The sequence below is a fragment of the Venturia canescens genome, chromosome 10, assembly GCF_019457755.1.
Source record: "Venturia canescens isolate UGA chromosome 10, ASM1945775v1, whole genome shotgun sequence".
Classification (NCBI taxonomy): Eukaryota; Metazoa; Arthropoda; class Insecta; order Hymenoptera; family Ichneumonidae; genus Venturia; species Venturia canescens.
The window spans coordinates 14,761,228-14,781,472 of NC_057430.1; the positions used below are offsets into that span (position 1 = coordinate 14,761,228).

Consider the following 20,245-nt stretch of genomic DNA (forward strand, 5'->3'; position numbering starts at 1 on the left):
GAATTCACTTACAGAGGGCAATATTATCGAGCTGCCACCAATGAGGTTCACGAAAGAAACCTCGACGACCGGAAATCTGTTGATGGAAGCCGTCGTTATCGACGTTTCCCCGGATTACTTCGTTCCCGATGAGGAAGGCGACGATTTGCGGACGGAAGCAGACGTCGAGGACGTTTCCATAATGGACGACCAAATGCAGAGCCTTCGATCTTCCTCGTTCGCCGGTGACGTCCAGAGTGATCGCGTGCCCTCCGGTTCTCCACCTTCCCGGCCACCCCGGCGGAAAGAGAGTCGAGAAAGTTTCTCCTCCCGCAGCGAAAGGAGCGAGAAAAGTTTGCCCAAAGGGTTCGACTGGTCGGAGAGTTACCACAGCGCCAAGGAGCCTTCGATCCAGGCACAGTCTCTCCAAGGTCAAGACGACAGTGCGGAGGCCTTCACCGACGCCCTCTCGTCCTCCGGAGCAGGACGATCCAGGGCAGAGGAATCGAGAGACATTTACGCCTCGTTCGTCGAACAGACCATCGAGAAATTATCCTTCGACGAAACCACCGCGGATATTTCGAATAAGCAAGACCTCAACGCGGAAGGCGCCACAGCAACCCAAATTGGAGAATCTTTCGTGGAGGAAATTCCGATAAAACGAAAAAAGAGGAAAGGCAAAGCATCGAGAACGCCGAGTCTCTCATCCAAAGCCAGTTCCGAAGAATCTTATTCTATGGAGGTTGATGAAAGAGGGAAGAGAAGATCGAGCAAGAGTGGCAAAGGCCGGGACCGAAGGGGCAGCGCCAGCAGCAACAAAAGTGGCAAAGGCCGCTCGAGCAGAAGCGGAAGCGAAAGTGGAAAGTTCGAATCAGCCGTTTCTGCGGATTTGCGAAGGAGAGAATCCGACGCTACGATCATGGTTGACGACGTCAGGATCGAGCAGATCGAAGAAATGGCTTTTATCGAGTCCGGGGAAAGAATTGAGCCCGATTACCTCAGAGAAAATGAAAGACTCGAGGAGCAACAAACTTTACAAAGAACGGAGGTCACCGCGCACGAAGCTGACAGCTCGACATTGAAGTCCAACAAGGAAAGGTTGCTGGAGAGCGTCTACAAGCTCTCCGAACCCGTCATGAGCCTCAGGGATAATCTCGTCAACTTGGACACTCTTTTGCCTCTCTTCCAGCCTCAGGAGAGTTCAGCTGACGCAGAAAGAACGCAGAATGAAATAACCGAAAAAATTGTCTTGCCGGTTGAGAGTCTCTGCGAACAAGTTTCCGAAATAGAGACCAAAGCGTTGAAGTCAGCCGGCGACAGGTGAACATGCAAATTTCTAGTGTAATTTTAGTGAGGAGAAATTGAAGGATTCTTTCAAAAATCGAGCTGTTTCATCTCCGCTGACGTTTGTTTCGTTTTTTACAGATCCCTCGCACAAAGTGTTCGGATTTCATTGCTCGAAGCGATCGGTGGGCCTACCGAAGAGCTTCTTCGTGGCATCGAACTGATAAGACGTCAAAGCGGTCCGTACGATCCAAAATCGAATTTGATAGTATTGGAATCGCTAACCGACCCGGTTGACGAAATTTTAGTGGGTCTGACTCGAATTGAGAAAGAGCTGACTTCGAGGGAAGGTGCAGAATCAGCTTTACTGCAGACGGAGAAGCCGATAGCGCTCGAGCGAATGTCTCGAGGAGTATCACGGCTGGGCGAAAACGTAGTTGAAATAGTGGAGCGGAAGGTCCTATTCGGAGACGAATCCACGAGTCTTTCGGTGATCGAGAGACTGCAGTCGGTTCATCAGAGTCTCGAGGCTTTTCTGAGCACGATCCCGTTGAGCGAGGCGACCGGAGCCCTTGAGAACAACGTCGACACTCTCGTGGTCGAAACGCTGGTCCGTCCTGTGGAGGAATTGTCCCGGAATCTCAACTCCTTCGGAGCGTCGAATGCCACGTCGCAGACGTACGAAGAAAAGGCTTTGGTGGATCTGGAAAAATCAATGATTGAGATGCGAACGAGATTAGAAGCGTTGACACTCGCGCTGGAAACTTACGAGAGAGAATCTGGGGAACGAGGGATCACGGAGCTGCACGCTGATTTGGTCAAGTTCCTCAGATACACGATGGACGACGCTGTCGAGCGCTTGGAGAAGCTGAAGGTCAAGAAAAGACGCGTGACCCAGGAAATCGCCAAGAAGGAATCCGCAGAACTCTCGACCGTGGAAGAACGATCTGCCGAGAGTACGGTAGAGTCTTCAGAGCCTGAAGAAACGAACGTTCTCCAAGAGCTGGTGAAAAATACGTTGGCAGTGATGGAGACGGTCACCGTTCCGTCAATCGCAGAGGCCCAAATCGCGGAAACCCACTCGCTCGAGAGCAGCCGCCTTCCCCTAGAAATAATCGAAGAAAAGTCGAGTACAGAAACCGAAGAAACTCCAGCGACAAGTATAGAAAAGAAAAAAAAAGATTCCCCGGGAGAGAAAAAAGTTCAGCAAGTCCCGGAGCTCGATACGGATTTGAGTCTTCCGGAAATGTTGCTCGATCCGCTCATAGACGTGCAGGCTAACCTGAGTGACGTCATAAGCGATTTCGAGTCCCAGGAGAGCGCCGAAGAATCTTCGCTCCCGGGCAGCAGTGAACTGGCCGCTTGTTTGCTGGAACTACGAGAATCCGTCGCGACAGCAGCGCACACGGCGACGACGCTCAAGTCAGCGAGCACAGTCGACGCTCTCGTCGATCTGCGAGAGCCTCTGCTGGATCTGCAGCTCGCCATGACGACAGCAGTCTCGCCCGGTGAGGTCAAGCTCATTCGAGAAGCCACGGCACCCCTGACCGAGCTCAAGGTCATCGTGGCTGCAGCCATCGATTCGGCTCAGACATCGGAAGCTTCGCGGGTTCAAATGAAATCCGTTTTACGCATGTTGGAGGACATTGAGGCGGAAGTATCGAAAGTTGAGACCCCAGCGGTCGTTCCCGAAGCTTCGGTGAGCCTGGAGATACCTGAAGTCAAGGTTGTTCCGACGAGACCACCAGAAGCGGTTGAGAAAGCAGCCATAGCACTGACAGGCGTCCATTTCGCACTCTCCACAGTCCTCGAACGCATAACACTTGCCCGAAACGAAAGTGAGGATTCCGCGACTGCACGTCAAGTGGCCGAGCGTACCGGGCGTTCGCACCTCATCTCGAGCATCGAGGAGCTCCGTCAGAGCGTTGGCAATCTTGCCGTAGCTGTCGGGAGTCCGGTAGTTTTTAAGGCAAACGACGATCAATACAACAACGAAATCTTCTTCGACGAACTGTCGAAGCTCGAGGAGCCCCTTTTGAATCTTCAGAAAGTCCTCTTGACCGAACGACACGACCCTGACGATCGCCACGTTTTGAACGACGTGGCTGCTCCTATTAGAAACTTGAAGGAAGTCGTCCAAAATGCAACGAAAGAGATCGGAAGCGGACCAGCTCCAGTTGTTTTGGAACTCATTGAAGACGTCGAGAAGGACGTAACGCTGATCGCTATGGAAGCTCTGAAAAAAGCACTCGCAGCCAAATCCGAAAGCTCCGAGGACGATGGCCGAGCCTCTATAAGTTCCTCGTCCAAGCCAGGAGAAGTTCCAGCAATTATTTCCATGTGGCTCGATCCCATCGAGGATTGGTTGACCTCCACTGCCGAAGAAAGCGTTGAAATCGAAGAGGATTATCCTGAAAAATCCACCATCGTTCCCGTCATCGACGATTTCAAGAGGGAATTATTGAAAATTGCTATTCAAACCTCCTACTCGGAGCCACCCAGTGACGCAGCTCTCATCGAATCTCTCACCGAGCTTCAAGAGCCTCTCGCCAGAGTCTGCGCCGTTCTCACCGAGTGCCACGAGCCAGAAAGTCTCGAGATCGTCGAAGGCCTGGTCCAGCCGACGAGGCATCTTCTGGGCACGATTCTCGATGCATCCTTGATTCACGAAGCTGCTCGAGTTCTGCGTCCCGTAATGGAAGCCATCGAGGAACTAGAAAATCAAATACCGTTGACCATCAAGAGAATCAACTACGAGAAAGCGCTCCAGAGAGTCGTCCGGTCGATGACCCCTGAAGAACCCAAGACCCTCGTCGCTGATGATCTCCCTGAAATGCTCGCAGGAGTTTCCGGTCAGGCAGACATCGCCGAGGAATCTAAAGTGCCGGAAACGGCGGTCGCGACTCTCCAGCAATCTTCAACCGACGCTGTTGCAGTAGAAAACCAAGTCGAACAACTTCTCGAAAATGTTTCTGAAGATTCTCCACCCCTGGAGCACAAAATCGAGGCCGTAGAACTCGTGCAACCGCCAGAAGAATCCGTTCAAACGAATCAGGTGGTTGTCAAGGTGGATGAAGCTACGAAGGCATCGGAGCAGGAAACTGAGCACCAGGAACCTTCGAAAGCAGAAGAGGCTTCGAGACAAACTGACGGCATTGAAACTCGAGCAATCGGGCAAACGGAAATTCCAACTAAACCGGCAGAAGCGAAAAAATTGGAAAATTTACAAAACTTACGATCTGACACTGTCGAGCTCATAACCGTTGACAATCGACCATTCTCGGAAACGATAACTCAGATGGAAGCAGCGCAGAGTGGGAAAGTTTCCACTTCGGAGACGTCACGTGCCGATCAACTGGACCTGTGGACATTGACACTGCTCGGGCCTCTGGATCGACTGGGAAACGCAGTTTTATCTCTGGACCGTTCGATCGACGAATTGGCCCACGGTTTGCTGTGCCGGCCCTTGGATTCTCTCCACAAGCAAATCGAGATCGCTGAATCACAGTTCAACCGGCCGGTCGGTCAATCCCTGGAGAACGACGTCGAGACCATAATCGAAGGTTTCCTATCACCAGTAAATCAACTCCATTCGGCCCTGAGTGCGGCCGTTCGCGTCTGGAATGATGAGCAGCCGAGGATCGTCGTGCGTGACCTTCTGCGCTCGATCGCTGACTCCTCCACCGAGCTGTGCGGGTTATTGGACTCGTTGCGAGAAAAACTGATCGTGCAGAAGGCCGAGCAAACCCTGCAGGCCCAGCAGGAAGATGCGTCACTCGTAGAGACCATAAACGCTGTCGTCGCACCCTTGGAAGACGTCAGAAATCTCATCGAGGACGCTCTCAAGAGTCTCGCTTTTGCAGATTCCAGCGAGAAACCTGAGGACGATCATTCCGCACATGAACAAACGAAAAAAGAAAATGAAGCTGTGCTGAGCTTGGTTGAGGGCGAAACGAGCAAGGAAATTGTTGATTCACGCGCCGAATCGTTGGAAGGGAAGGCGAGTGTCGAAGACGCGCCGAAGGCTTCGGTGAGCCAAGCGCAAACGTCGATGGACATTGAGACGGAGGATATTTTGGCAACTGAGGAGCTGGAAAAAGTTTTTGAACGACAAGAAAAATTGGGTGAACTCGAGCAAGCCAGCGAGAGCGTCGAAACTTCGGTCACAGATCGAGCTGCTACGTCGCAACCGGAAACTATCACTAAGGTGAAAAAAGGGATCAAGGGCAAGGAAGATTCAATGGACATTGAAGAAACGACGGCGAAACCCCTCGAAGAACTCATCGAAGCGATCGTCGATTCGTCGGTTGCACCGAGGCACACTTCATCGTCGCCGGAAGACTACCAATCCATCTCACCGGATGTTTCTGAAGAAGCCGTGCCTCGAAGCGCTGATATTGAAAGTGCAGCGGCAACCGCGAAGCAGAAAGAACAAGCAGAGCTTCTCGGTAAAGAAATTATCTCCAAAGAAGAAATCACTGCAGGAGCTGCAATCGGAGAAACCGCTCGACAAGCCGTCACCGAAATTTTGGCCGTCGCCGCCGGAGTCGCGGAGGTCTCTGAATCCAAATTACAAATCCTTAAGGAAGCGGCCATCGCTGAAGATGAAAATCGTGGAGAAAGCTTGGGACACGTTGCCAAGGAGGATTTGCCTCCGGAAAAAGCGACGTTGCTTCCTGGAGAAAGTCTCGCGACCGCTGAAAGTGAACAACTTAAGAGCTTGAAGCTCGAGGTTCCCGGGGTCTCTGAAGCGAACGTTCCTGAAGAAGGCGTCGGTGAGATGGTCACCGAGCGATCTGCGGAGGAGAAAGCTCGGCTATCGGAGATCGAAAGCTTGGCCGAAGCGGGCTTGACCGAAGCCCCGGAAACGAGGATCAAAACGGTGGACGCCGCTTCGTCACAGTTCGAAATTGCTGAGGAGAGTTTCCAGGAACTTTCGTCCGAGAAGCTGGAACAACGAAAGGCTGAAATTAGTCACAGCGAAGAACTAGCTCAAGCTGGAATCGTAGAAGGTCCCGAGATGCTGGCTAAGGCGAGAGATGCGAAAACATCGCAACTGACAACGGAAAGTCTCGAGGAAAATTTGGAAGAAATTCTCGTTGGAAAAATGGGAGAAGAAAAAGCTCAAGTTCGGCATGAAGAAAGTTTGGCTAGAGCCGCAGTCACAGACGCACCGGACAAGAAAATCGAACCGAGGGAGGCTGAATCGTCAGAAGTGGAATTGGAAACCACTGCGGAGCATCGGCACGCAGAAAACCTGGAGGAACATCGCGCCGAAATTCGAGACAGTGAAATTCTGGCCACAGCCGTCAAAACGGAAGCTGCTGAAACTAGATTGAAAGAAACTTCTCAATTTGCTGACACTTTGGAGGAAAGTGTGCAAGAATTAGTTGTAGAAAGGTCAGAAAAGCGAACTGCTGAATCGAGCCAAACCGGAGGTCTTCGGACAGCACGAATCGATGCACCAGAGACGATGCAAACCGCGGGGATTGGTACGCCGGAAATGATGGAAGAGCGTCTCGAAGAAATAATCTCTGAAGGACCCTCGCTTCAAGAGGCGAATATTTCCGTCGAAGAATTACGTCACAAAGCTCGAGTAGCCGAAATCGAAGCAGCCAAAGTCGCGAAATTGAGGGAGGAAGATACGATCGAACCCGAGAAATCAACGATCGTTGAAATCGTCGAAACGCCCACACAAAAAATCTTCAAGATTAAAAGAGCAGCGGCGGCTGACGAAGAGCCTCAGATCGAGGAAAAAATCGTCGTTAAACCCGTTGAAGATGTGGTCGCCATGGAAGAGCAAAACATCGTCGAGGTCGTTGAGACGCCCACCGAAAAAGTGATAAAACTGAAAATCCCTCGAGAAGGCAAGGACGGCATCGCTGAAGAAGTCTTCGAAGAAATCGTCCTCAAGAAACCAGTCGAAGGATGGGCCAAGAGTCTCGTGGAAGAGGAACGACTAGCGTTATCGGTCTCCGAAGCCAAAGTCCAGGAATTTGTAGCTGCCAATGTTTCGTCTGAAAAAACGAAAGAAAATCTTGACGGTGAAGAAATCGAAATTGACGATGGCAAAGAGCAGTTGAAAGAGCGAATAGATGAAGAGGCCCGAGGAGGGGAGTCAAAGACTGCGAGTAAAGAAGAGGCTGAAATTTCGCTCAAGGAAGAAACCCAGAAACTGGAAGAAGAAACATTCAAACGCGAAGAATGTGAACGTCTCAGGGTCGAGGAGGAGGAAAAACAACGCGAGGTGCTGGCTGAGAAAATGAAGAAGGAAGAAATTGAGGCTCAAGAAAAAATGAGAGAAGATGAAGAAAAATTAAAACAAGAACAGTTACGAAAAGAGGAAGCTGAGAAACTGAAAAGAGAAGAAGAAGAAGAAGAAGCAAAACTGCGGCAGGAGGAGGCTGAGAGAGTGGAACAGATGGAGCGAGAACGGCAGGAAAAAGAAAAGGAAGAAGCTGAGCGTAGGAAAAGAGAAGAAGAAAGAGTCAGGGAAGAGGAAGAAACTGCAAGACTCGAAAAAGAGAAACTGGAACGTGAAGAAAGAGAAGAACGAGAACGACTCGAAAGAGAAGCGGAAGATAAATGTCGGAGGGAAGAAGCAGAGCGAGAAGAAGCTGAGAGGCTGAAGAAAGAGGAAGCCGAAAGGATTCGAAGAGAAGAGGAGGAGGAGGAGAGAAGAGAGAAAGAAAGAGCTGAACAAATCCAACGGGACGAAGAAGAGAGACTGAGGAGACAAGAAATCGAGCGGATGGAAAGAGAAGAGGAGGAGAGAAGAGAGAGAGAAAAAGCGGAAGAAATTCAACGGGAAGAAGAGGAGAGACTGAAGAATCAAGAAATTGAACGAATACAAAAAGAAGAGAAAGAAAGAATGGAAAGGGAAGAAGCTGAACGAATCCAGAAGGAGGAAGAGGAGAGACTGAGGGAAGAAGAATTGGAACGCGAACGAATGGAAGCGGAAAAACTGAGGAAGGAAGAAGCCGAGCGTTTGGAAAAAGAAGAATTAGAGCGGAAGAAACGAGAGGCTGAAAGATTGAAACGAGAAGAGTTGGAACGCGTGGAAATGGAAGAGGAACGAATCCGAAAGGAAGAAGCGGAGAGATTGGATAAGGAAAAATTAGAACGGGAGAAGCAGGAAGCTGAGAAATTGAAACAAGCGGAATTGGAACGTGAGAGGCAAGAAGAAGAACGGCTGAAGAAAGAAGAAGCTGAGCGGTTGGAGAGAGAAGAAACAGCTAAATTGGAACGGCAAAAACAGGAGGAAGAACGAGTGAGGAAAGAGGAAGCGGAACGATTGGAACGGGAGAAGCAGGAAGCGGAAAGATCGAAGAAAGAAGAATTGGAACGCGCGAAGAAAGAAGAGGAAGAACGACTCGAGAAAGAGGAAAGGGAAAAATTAGAACGAGAAAAACTAGAAGCAGAAAGGCAAGAAGAAAAGGAGCGAGCGAAGAAAGAAGAGGAAGAACGAATCAAGAAAGAGGAAGCAGCGAAATTAGAACGAGAAAAACAAGAAGCAGAAAGGCTGAAGCAAGAAGAAAAGGAGCGAGCGAAGAAAGAAGAGGAAGAACGAATCGAAAAAGAGGAAGCAGCGAAAAGAGAAGAGGAAGAACGAATCAAGAAAGAGGAAGCAGCGAAAAGAGAAGAGGAAGAACGAATCAAGAAAGAGGAAGCAGCGAAATTAGAACGAGAAAAACAAGAAGCAGAAAGGTTGAAGCAAGAAGAAAGGGAGCGAGCGAAAAGAGAAGAGGAAGAACGAATCAAGAAAGAGGAAGCAGCGAAATTAGAACGAGAAAAACGAGAAGCGGAAAAATTAGAACGGGAAAAACAAGAAGCGGAAAGATTGAAGCAAGAAGAAGTAGAACGCGCGAAGAAAGAAGAGGAAGAACGACTGAAGAAAGAAGAAGCAGCAAAATTGGAACGGGAGAGGCAAGAGGCAGAAAGATTGAAGCAAGAAGAATTAGAACGCGCGAAAAAAGAGGAGGAAGAACGTCTCAAAAAGGAAGAAGCAGCAAAATTGGAACGGGAGAGGCAAGAGGCAGAAAGATTGAAGCAAGAAGAATTAGAACGCGCGAAGAAAGAGGAGGAAGAACGTCTCAAAAAGGAAGAAGCAGCAAAATTGGAACGGGAGAGGCAAGAGGCAGAAAGATTGAAGCAGGAAGAGTTAGAGCACGCAAGAAAAGAAGAGGAAAAACGACTGAAGAAAGAGGAAGCGGCTAAATTGGAGCGGGAGAAACAGGAGGCAGAAAAATTGGAGCGAGAAGAATTAGAGCGCGCGAAAAAAGAAGAGGAAGATCGACTGAAGAAAGAAGAAGCAGCAAAATTGGAGCGGGAGAGGCAAGAGGCAGAACGATTGAAGCAGGAAGAGTTAGAGCGCGCAAGAAAAGAAGAGGAAGAACGACTGAAGAAAGAGGAAGCGGCTAAATTGGAGCGGGAGAAACAGGAGGCGAAAAAATTGGAGCGTGCGAAGAAAGAGGAGGAAGAACGACTGAAGAAAGAGGAAGCTGCTAAGTTGGAGCGGGAGAAGCAGGAGGCAGAAAAATTGAAACAAGAAGAATTAGAGCGTGCGAAGAAAGAAGAGGAAGAACGCCTTAAGAAAGAAGAGGCAGCAAAGTTGGAAAGGGAGAAACAAGAGGCGGAAAGATCGAAACAGGAAGAATTGGAGCGTGCGAAGAAAGAAGAGGAAGAGCGTCTCAAGAAAGAAGAGTCAGAAAAAATCAAGAAAGAAGAAGAAAAACTGGAACGAGAAAAACAAGAGGCTGAACGACTGAGAAAAGAAAGAGCCGAACGCGTGAAGAGGGAAGAGGAAGAGCGACTGAAAAAAGACGAAGTAGAAAAGTTGGAGAAAGAAAGGCTCAGGAAAGAAGAACTGGAACGTGCGAAAAAAGACGAGGAGGCTAAGCTTGAGAAAGAGAAAACGGAAAAAGGAAAACAAGAGGCTGAACGTCGAGAGAAAGAAAAAGCAGCGAAACTGGAAAAAGATAAAGAAATCGAACGTCAGAAACAAGAAGAAGATAAACTCCAAAAGGAAAAATTAGAAAAGGAAAGAGAAACGGAACGATTGAAGTTGGAGGAAGAAAAAGCGAAGAAAGCTGAAGCCGAAAGTCAGAAGATTCGAGAATCGCAGCAACTTGAGGAGAAGAAAGAAGCTGAAAAATTGAAAAACGAGGGACTCGAACAGCAGCGGAAAGGAACGGCCGAGGCAACACAAGATAGTAAAATCCCCGAAGAAGACGACCGAGTCGAGAAGCCTCGAAAGAGCTCGAGAAAAGGAAGTACCGAAGACGATGTTAAGGAGCTGAAGAAAAAAGACTCCAAAGAAGGATCCCGACGCGGATCCAAGAAAGAAGACTCCACGGAGGATGCTCCGGAATTGCAGAAAAAATACTCCGAGGAAGGATCTCGACGAGGTTCAAAAAAAGAAGATCCCAAAGACGAAGTAAAGGGAATTAAAAAATCGGACTCCCCGGCAGGATCCCGGCGAGGATCGAAAAAAGTAGACTCCAAAGATGATGTTAAAGGATTAAAGAAAAAAGACTCCACCGAAGGATCTCGGCGGGGATCGAAGAAGGAAGACTCCACTGAAGATGTTAAGGTACTCAAGAAGAGAAGTTCCGAAGACGGATCTCGACGAAGCTCAAAGAAAGAAGACTCCAAAGACGCTGTTGAGGGACTCAAGAAAGAAGAGGGCGAAGGCAAGCGCTTGAAGAAAAAAGATTCTATCGGAGATGGAAAACGTCTGAAGAAGAAAGACTCCACTGAAGGATCTCGGCGAGGATCGGAAAAAGAAGACACCCAAGAAGACATTAAGGAATCGAAAAAAGAAGAGTCCACCGAGGTACCTCGACGAGGATCGAAAGTAGAAGATTCGAAAGATGTTACAGGGCTGAAGAAAGAAGACACAACAGAAAAGTCTCGAAGAACCTCGACCAAAGATGGCCCCAAGGATGACATTAAGACGAAAGATTCAAAGGACGAAGCTAAGGAATTAATAAAACAGGATTCGAACGAAGGATCTCGAGAATCGAAAAAAGAAAAATCCAAGGACGAAGTTAAGGGATTGAGTCGGGAGGACTCGAAAGAGGAGCCTCGAAAAGTCTCGAAAAAAGGAGACTCAAAATATGAAGAAAAGCGCTCCCAGAAGCAGGACTCTGAAGAACTTGTTGAAGCCCCGCACAAACAAGAGTCCATCGATGGAAAAAGGCGTCGTTCGAGAATCACTTCGGACGAAGCTCTTACCAATAAAGAAAATCTCCCGCAAGCGGCATCGTTGAAACAGGAGGAAGACGAAGACGAAAAAACCCCGATGAATTCCGAGCAAGAGATCAGAGTCAGAAAGCACGAGGTTCGCATGGACCAGGAGGTTCCCTCAGATCATGAGCTACCCTCGAGTTCGACGATCCGTACAGACTCCGAGATGGATTCCGAATACTCGGAATCTTCCAAGTCAGCGGTATCGCGAGATCAAGGCTTGCCTCCCAAGACTCGAAGGAGACGAAGTGCTCAGCAGCCAGCGATCGAAGTCGATCAAGAGCGATCCAAAGAGCGTTTGGATAATCGGGAAACGGATCGGCCAATCTCGAGCAGAACACGAGACGAAACTTTCTCCTCCGATGACAAACGCTACACGCCTCACTATTCATCGACCAGTAGAATCCACGAGTTCACACCTGGGCCCAGGGATCGTGGCAAGAGACCCTCATTCTGCACCAAACTGACAGACAGAACAGCAGCCGAAGGATCAAGAATAAAACTCACTTGCACAGTCCTCGGAGACCCAGAACCCCTGGTCTATTGGACCAAGGATGGCAAGGAGTTGCCCACCTCCAGCAACCGCCATTGCACTATCGAAGAGTATGGAATGGCCTCGTTGGAGCTGTACGCAGCTTTGCCCAAAGATTCCGGCGAATATTCCTGCGTTGCGAGAAACGTTCACGGACAGGCCTACACAGAGGCTAAACTCAAAGTCTATCCTGGATATGAGCCCCTGCCTGCCCGGCCAACTTTTACACGATCGATCAAAGGTACTCCAGCAATCTCTCCTTTTTCCGGACTCGTCGAGTGTCACCGTAAAACGGGCGGTTACTGTGACATACTGCGATAATGAACTGAGAAAAAATTATAATTATTTATCCATAAAAAAGAACTGACCTGGCTCCAATTACGCTCTCGAGGTCCCAGTCCCTCTTCTACAGATTTCGCAGCACGCGGTTATGCCATTTAATTATTTTGAGGAAACTACGTTCCTGATTTAATCTGCTTTTTCCATTCTATCCAACTGCAATATCGTGCGTTCCAAAATATTACGAAGGACACAATCTGAAAGAAATAAAAATATTTTTTTTTAATTTGGCTTCCACCTCAGTAACGAGTAGTAAATAATCGATTTTTTTTTTCATTCCTAGACACCTATAACCCTACCGAAAACGAGTTGGTTTTGGAGTGCAGAGTCCGAGGTCAGCCCAGTCCGAAGATAACTTGGCTGAAGGATGGTCAAGTCCTCGAAATAGTGGACCGTTACCAGCAGTGTGACCTCGGTGATGGTATTTGTCGTCTGAAGATTTCGAGGCCTGATTTTTATGACGGTGGATTGTACACCTGCAGGGCTGAGAATGACTCGAAGGTCGGTGACTGCACCTCGCATGTCGTTAACTTCGATGGAAAAGGTACCAACTCTCTTCGGCTGATTGAATCCTCCCGCAGTTTTGTATCGAAACCTGAAATACCATATTTTTTCTTGATTAATCAGATCATGCAGTTGGGTGGCGAGGAAGCTATCGGAATCTAACGAGTTCGGAAAGAGACACTGGGAGACCAAGATTTTCCAGTCATCTCACTGACCACAGCGTCCCAGCTGGAGGGACGATCGCTCTGCAGGTTGAAGTAAAAGGTACAGAGTGCCTGGAATCTCTTCGATTCCGAATGAGTGAAAAAACGATTTTCTCATGATTTTGTGATGAAAAATTGAGAGTGAGAATTTAATCGGACGAATATTTGTCGACGCAGGAGTTCCGCAACCGGACATAACTTGGATGCGCGGTGACAAACGAGAGCCGATATCCGCTTACAAAGCTCGCACGTTCGCCGACGCCGGTGTTTATACGCTCATCGTCCCGGAAGCGACGGAGTCCGAGACCGGAACTTACGTATGTCGGGCCAGCAACGCATACGGCTACGTTGACACTGCGGCGAACGTCGAAGTGGTACCGTCGAGTTCGAGCGAAGGTGGAAAACCTGCGATGTTCGTATCACGACCTGCTGAGAATCTCATTTACGTAACCTCCGGGGAAGACGTCAGTGTCTCATTCCGGGTTAATGGAGTTCCCAAACCACGAAGTTAGTAATAATTTATAAATAATTGTAAATGCGAAACCGCAAGGGTATTTCGAAGGTTGATAATCGCGAGCTGGGAACGGTCGATCCGGAGCTGTTTTATTTTAATTTACTCTCCGTTTCAGTTGTCTGGATGAAAGGTCTTCGCGACATAACGAACGGGCCGAGATCGTACAAGGAATCGAGCGACGACTACGTGCGCCTAACTCTGAAGCGTGCTGCAATCGAGGACGAGGGAACGTATTGCATAATGGCGAAAAATCGTTATGGCTGCGACCGAACTTTTTACACAGTAAAGGTACGAGAATCGTTCGTTTGAAACGAAAATGAACATTTTTCGTCAGGTCGATAATGAGAACGAACGATTATTCGAAAGGTTAAACAACGAGCAAGATCACTGACACCGTCGCACGACTGGGCCACCGTCGACACCGACAACCTGTTGACAAATATTCACGACACCGAGAGATCTTACCTCAAACGTAAGCAAGAAAAAGATGCGACCTTAACTCTCAATTTTCATCAGCAGACATTGTTCTCATTTTTTGGCTCGTTAACGATCGCGCCAGTCGGGCCAAAAAATCTCGTGCTCCAATTCCTATAATTTTCTCAATTTTACTCTCGAAACTCGAAAGAAGTACACTCGCTTACGAATCGCCTCTCTCGAGACTCGGGAGATGCTCTAAAAATATATGATACACCGCGAGTGTCAGTGCACCCCCCGCTCCTAATAGACGACGCGACACTCTCAAAAAGAAATATGTATATTTTCTCTCTGTATGAACTAGATTGTGAGAAGTGACCTCCGCAGCGGAAACGCTCAAAGTACGTATCGGAAGTTCCAATTCGAATTCAAAGGAGATAAAAGTCATTTTTTTACTCTCCCCATTTACAAAACATACGAAAGTAATAAAATCTCATGCCTGGCAGCTCCGAGCGAAGTCGAAATTCCTTTAAGTGACTATTTAGCTATGCATGGACTCACTCGTCGACTACTGAGGAGGAAGCAATTTTCCTGCTTCTCTGGTGACGTCAAACTATTAAAAATTCAGCCAGAAACGAAGCCAATTGCACTGACAAAGGTTTTCTGCAGTTTTCCTGAGCCCTCGTGTCGTGTTGACATAGCAGAGTGTGAAAAGATTTTTCCTGCGAGCAGCACTCAAAAAAATCTCTCGAAGAGCACGGAAAGCTGGTAAATTGGGCGGAGAATGGAATTTGACTGCCTGGATGGATTCGTGGAATCCTGGAAAGGATTATTGACGTTAAGAATGAAACGAAAATGTTCACGATCCTTTGAAGTGATCGTAGATACGATTATTTTCAGTTGGTCTGGTACCACCCAAAAAATGTTGATTCTGAATGAAAGGCCGTGTGCATGTGTATCCGCGTGCGTTATACAGTCGAGTCAAATTTGAAAGGCGAGATAAAATTGTTCTCTCTCACGGCCCCACCTATTTTCACGATACTCAGGAATTTCCACTCCACCCTTCGCCCAGAAGGAGAAGAAACTAGCGTCCAGCTATTTCTGTTTGTCCTCCTCCTCCTTCTCCTTCTTCTATTAGTCGAGCGACGTTACGCCAAAAAATGTTGAGCATATGCTCAGTCGGTGCGCGGCTCATGGCAATCATATCGCTTGTCACCTGAAAACAATTATTTCGCGATGAAAATAAATAAAGAAAAATGAACAAAACCGATGACGAAAGTGCCGAGGCAGAGTTTGAAAATGCGGAAAATCACAAAAAAGAATTGTCGATAGAAAAATTAAGATTGTCATGGATCGAGAAAACGAGTTGCCCTATTCACGAATTTTTGGATTTTCTCGTCGGTCATCAAGGTATATTCCAAGGGGAATTTTGCCCTCAGAGAATTAACGGACTTAAAAATGGACTTTTTATAGTTCGAGAACAAAAAGTGGTGGAAAAATGTGTATTTTTGTTTTCATTTCGAACGAAAAAATGTTCTAATTGAAGAATAAATTTAATGTTGGAGTAGAAGTACCGGGACCGATTACGAGTGAGCCGGTGGTCGTAGATGGAGGGCGAAACTGGTTGGCCCTGAGCTGGGGAAAGGCGGTCCAACATGGTCCAGCTCCGGTCGTCGCTTACAGGGTTGACGCCTGGCTTCTGGGTGGCGAAGGAGGAGCTCGTTGGGCCGAGGTAAAATAACAGAAATAAAAGCATGATTCCGAGGTTCGATACGCGTTTGATATTCCGCTCGGTCGTGCAGACGAGATTAATTTCCATTTTGTTTGTTCTGCGACCCGAATGAAGCTTGGAATAACGCCCGTCAACGCGTTCGACGCCTTCAATTTACGACCTGGTGGCGAATACAAGTTTCGAATAACACCGCGAAATCGTTACGGATGGGGCGAAGCCCTGACGATGACGAGCTCCGTCACCGTGCAAGAGATCGTCAAATTTCCTGAATTCACTAAAATCTTACCTGGCCAACTAAAAGCTCTGCGCAGTGAACTCCTCCATCTCGAATGCGAAGTTCGAAGCGAATCGAAAGCCGAGGTCAAATGGTACAGAGACACTACCGACGTCGATTCCTTACAAGACCCCAGATACATGACTCATTACAATGGCTCTAAATGCACTATGACTATACAATCGATCAAGGAAAATGACTCCGGAAGATACGTCTGCGAAGCGACGAATCCTGCTGGACGGGTTTCCACCTTTGCCAGAGTCCAAGTCGTCACAGATCCAAAAATTGTCGAAGCTGATGAAAAATTACGCAAAATGAGGTATGCGTCCTTCTCTTTTCTGCTAGAACAAAAAAAATAATCTCAGTATTCAGCTTTAAGGGATAATTTCAATTGTTTGATGATAAAGTTTGGTTCCAATCAAAATTACAATTCAATCGTATAAGAGTTTTGATTTTAATTTATACTCAAATTGATCGTCGAGCAATTGAACAAGGCAGTTGTGAGTGTCAAAATTCGAAAAATTTAATAAAAATCTTACCTGAACGAAGCTTAATCGTTGTTTTCGATAACAGAACCCTGGAAACGAGCAACGAGGAGCGACCACCCGAATTCACCATGAGACTCCGAGACAGAAGAGTACAAATGACTTATCCAGTGAGACTCACGTGTCAAGTATCAGGGCATCCAGAACCAGAAGTGACTTGGTACAAAAACCGTGAAGAAATATTCCCAGATGGTGAGAATGAAAATTTCATTGGGAGTCTAATCATTATTTGAATTATTTTAATCCTAATTAAAACTAAAGCAATTTCACAAAGCTCCGAAGTGGACTGAAAACCCAATTCGACAGTAAAAAATTGGCTGCTTCCAGTAGCACACGGGGTAATCGAAACTTTCATTCAACGAAATTGAATCTTCTGCAGATAACGTTACCTTCTGGGACGACGAGTCGCATTTCCACACCCTCGAGATAAGTCACTCGAACGTCGAAGATTCGGGTATTTACATGGCGAAGGCTCGTAATTTTAACGGTTCAGTATCCTGCCGCTGTCATTTGGTCGTCGACAAGGGAATCCGTGCCTACGTGGCGCCAGAGTTCCTGCGTTTCCTCGACGCCGTTTACACGGTGAAATCGGGTGGAGAACTGCGATTGACGGCGCAAATAGAAGCGTATCCAACAGTTGGGATTGTCTGGTAATGAGCTCAAAATAATCTGCGAAGAATATTCATGCGAGCAAAGAGAGCGATTCGGCCAATTATTATCTTCTGTTTTCGTGGCTATCGCGTGGGTTTGATGAAACAGGCATCGGGACGGGCATCGATTACGTCCGAGCAGAAGTACCGTCATGACATTGAATCACGATGGCAGCGTTGAGCTCTCGTTGGCACACGTGACCCCTCGAGACGCAGGGCTCTACTGCTGCACAGCTACGAACGAGGTGGGACAGACCGAGAGCACCACGAGAGTAACTGTAGTCGGTTCAACCGACGAAGAAATATCGAGCATAAGTCAGTCGTTACCGGACGTTGTCGAGTCACTGGATGTACCGTAAGCGCACTTATTTACTCGTTAATAAAATCGATGCTCCATTTGGAAGGTCATTCGGCCGAATGTTTATTCAGGATTCGAAGCCAGAAGCAATTTGAAACTCTGAAACAAAAAAAAACAATAGCAATTATAATTTTTACGTCGATGATCAAACGTGATGAATTTTTTGAAATAAGAAAAAAAAAATGATTTCCAGATACTCGAAAGAACCACTTTTCGTGACGAAACCACTTTCTACCGAAGCGGTTGAGGGCGACACGGTCATAATACTGTGCGAGGTGGTCGGTGATCCCAAGCCGGAAGTCATTTGGCTCCGAGACTTTTTGAGGGTAAGAAAAATATAAATTTGATTGAAATAATAAAATGGAGCGGCTAACAACGATGGTGAAACGGGTAGCCGTGGGCTTGGGGCACTCACGAGAATATAAAATTTCTTGACACGAGGTTCAAGCACCGGGATGGACTCGTAAAACTCCGCAAATGGGCAGGGAGAGGCGGAAAGAGAAACAAGAGAAAAATAACCTTAAAGAACCGACGAAGAAGTGCAGAGAGAAATGCAGTGAGAATAAAACTTTGTACGAAAATGAGGGAGGAAACGGAATGGAAAAAATGTTTGGAGTGAATGAATTTGAGCTCGAGTGTTGAGAAGAGTAATATAGTGACGAGGGATTGACGTGTCCCGAGAGAATTCTTGGCTCGCTACGTACGGAATTGCATTTCTCGATCGTTCAATATCTCTATCGCGAGAGTTGGTGTTTCGTAGCGTAGAGAGAAGCGAGCGAGAGAGAGAAGAGTCGAGTGGACAAATTCTCTCGTGCAAAGTTTCACTGCGGCCTCCCCAGAGGACGACTGTCAGGATTACGTGATAGCGCGGTTATGTGACTCGTCCCTCGAGAATTCTTCAACGACGATTCTCTTCCTATGTTAGTCGCGACGATTCCGATGAAATTGTAGCGAATTTAAAACGGCTCCACAAACTACACGGCTATTTATTTTCTCGATAAGTCTCGATGCAGCAGTGCAATCATGAAAGATTCATGGAATGTTTTTAAACTCGAGGGTCTTTATTGCCAACATCTTTCTTCGATCGGATTTTTTCTTCAGGCTGGTTGTTTGACAGAGTCAATATAAACAAGAAACTCGTGACTGCAGCTCGATTCATCATCTCAGCACCGACAGCATAATTCCTCTCAATTATTCAACATAATCCGAGCTCGTTTTTATTCATTTCCGAATTTCCTTTCACGTGAATTAATTGCCAAATAAATCATAAATTTCGCCACCGCGAGCCTCCGTGGGACCCGACGAATTTCCAACTCTTCTCTCGAGCGCTCTCGTTCCCAGTCAAAAATCGATTACTGCGCGAAACCACTCATAGACAAATGATCGCTGAAGAAGGGGCGCGAGATCGCGCACTCGCCAAAGAACGAGTGTTTTGTACCCGTCGATTGCGCAGTTAGGGATCGACCAATGACGTGTCCTCTCCCGTGGTGCTCGCTTCTACATACGTGCCCCGATCCCCCCGCGTGGATGACTTTTGCCTCGTACACTGAGCGTGTGCCCAGGATGTAGGTCAAGGTATTTGCCAACCGAAATGCGACATACCCACATTATACCCGTATTCGGATCTAGTATTATCTCTGACACATTCACACACGAACGTACTACTTAAGAAACTTAGCCATGTTCAATGATATTTTTGCCCACGATCTTCCACCACAACAGCTTTTGTCATTTATCGTTGCTCTCTCTCTCTCTTTCTCTCTCTGCGTTTTAATGTTTTAACGTTTTGTAACGTGGACGTATAGACGTGTCTATCTCCTCGGGAGTGATTGATTCAACGGCGGTAAGCTCACTCGCCACTCTTTATCTCCTTTTTCAATTCTCTCAGTGTAGTACTCGCCTTTCGTCGAAAGGCGATAAATGCCGATTACAGGAGACTCCTACAATTCTCGTTGCTTGCCGGCCAGTTTCGGACTTTCCGATCTTTTTGTTTGACGCACCGCAGGATTTATGGATTCCGGGGGCCCCGGAGCTTCGGCTCGTACGTTCTTGGGCATGGGAACTGGAACAAAAAGATTTTTTCAAAGTTTTCATCGAGAGTAGGATTTCGATGGAAGAAAACATTTGGGCTAGAAAAAAAAATAGTTTTTTATTCGTTATTTTTCATGCATTTCGAGTGCTATTCGCACTGGAGCTGGCAGAGAAAACTCCACGTGCCCTTGTGACTCGAGGAGGTCAGAGAACCTACCAGTGCCCCCTTCAGTCGCACCTCCCGTACGGCGAGCGACCACTTTTTATTTTATAATCTGACAGTACTCGATCGCAACTCGAACCGGACTCTTCGTTTCTCCACCTTTGCAACATTCTAACTTCCAATAAAGTACAAATCGCGTTACTATCTCGCTCAACGCCTCGATACACTCTTACTCCAATCTGCACAGTGCATTTCATTAAAACTGCTGATCGCTTGCATTAATCGGTGCTCAAAGCGGAGGATAAACACGGGCCTACAGTCTCCCGGGTAAGAGTCAGTGAGTGCCTAACTTTATAAGGCTTATGAGAGGTCAGAAATGGCCTTTTAGGGCTCTCGACCAACGTCCCTCGATCCTGGCGAGTATATTTATTCATATTCGTTCATCTCTCATGGAATTTTCTGTTTATCCTTCTCT

General features: G+C 47.4%; 1 protein-coding gene across 3 annotated transcripts in view; it reads left to right on the forward strand.

Annotated features, from left to right (window-relative positions):
- LOC122417286 (titin homolog) overlaps positions 1–20,245 on the forward strand; it is a 42,762-nt gene that overhangs the window by 8,378 nt on the left and 14,139 nt on the right. For all 3 annotated transcript variants that reach the window (XM_043430672.1, XM_043430670.1, XM_043430671.1), the window contains 13 exons: positions 15–1,299; positions 1,405–12,284; positions 12,666–12,926; positions 13,010–13,150; positions 13,267–13,596; positions 13,719–13,891; positions 13,970–14,075; positions 15,586–15,749; positions 15,864–16,342; positions 16,597–16,760; positions 16,948–17,218; positions 17,328–17,573; positions 17,770–17,902. In XM_043430672.1, coding sequence (XP_043286607.1) covers positions 15–1,299; positions 1,405–12,284; positions 12,666–12,926; positions 13,010–13,150; positions 13,267–13,596; positions 13,719–13,891; positions 13,970–14,075; positions 15,586–15,749; positions 15,864–16,342; positions 16,597–16,760; positions 16,948–17,218; positions 17,328–17,573; positions 17,770–17,902 — 14,633 coding nt within the window. The remainder of the gene's footprint in view (positions 1–14; positions 1,300–1,404; positions 12,285–12,665; positions 12,927–13,009; positions 13,151–13,266; positions 13,597–13,718; positions 13,892–13,969; positions 14,076–15,585; positions 15,750–15,863; positions 16,343–16,596; positions 16,761–16,947; positions 17,219–17,327; positions 17,574–17,769; positions 17,903–20,245) is intronic.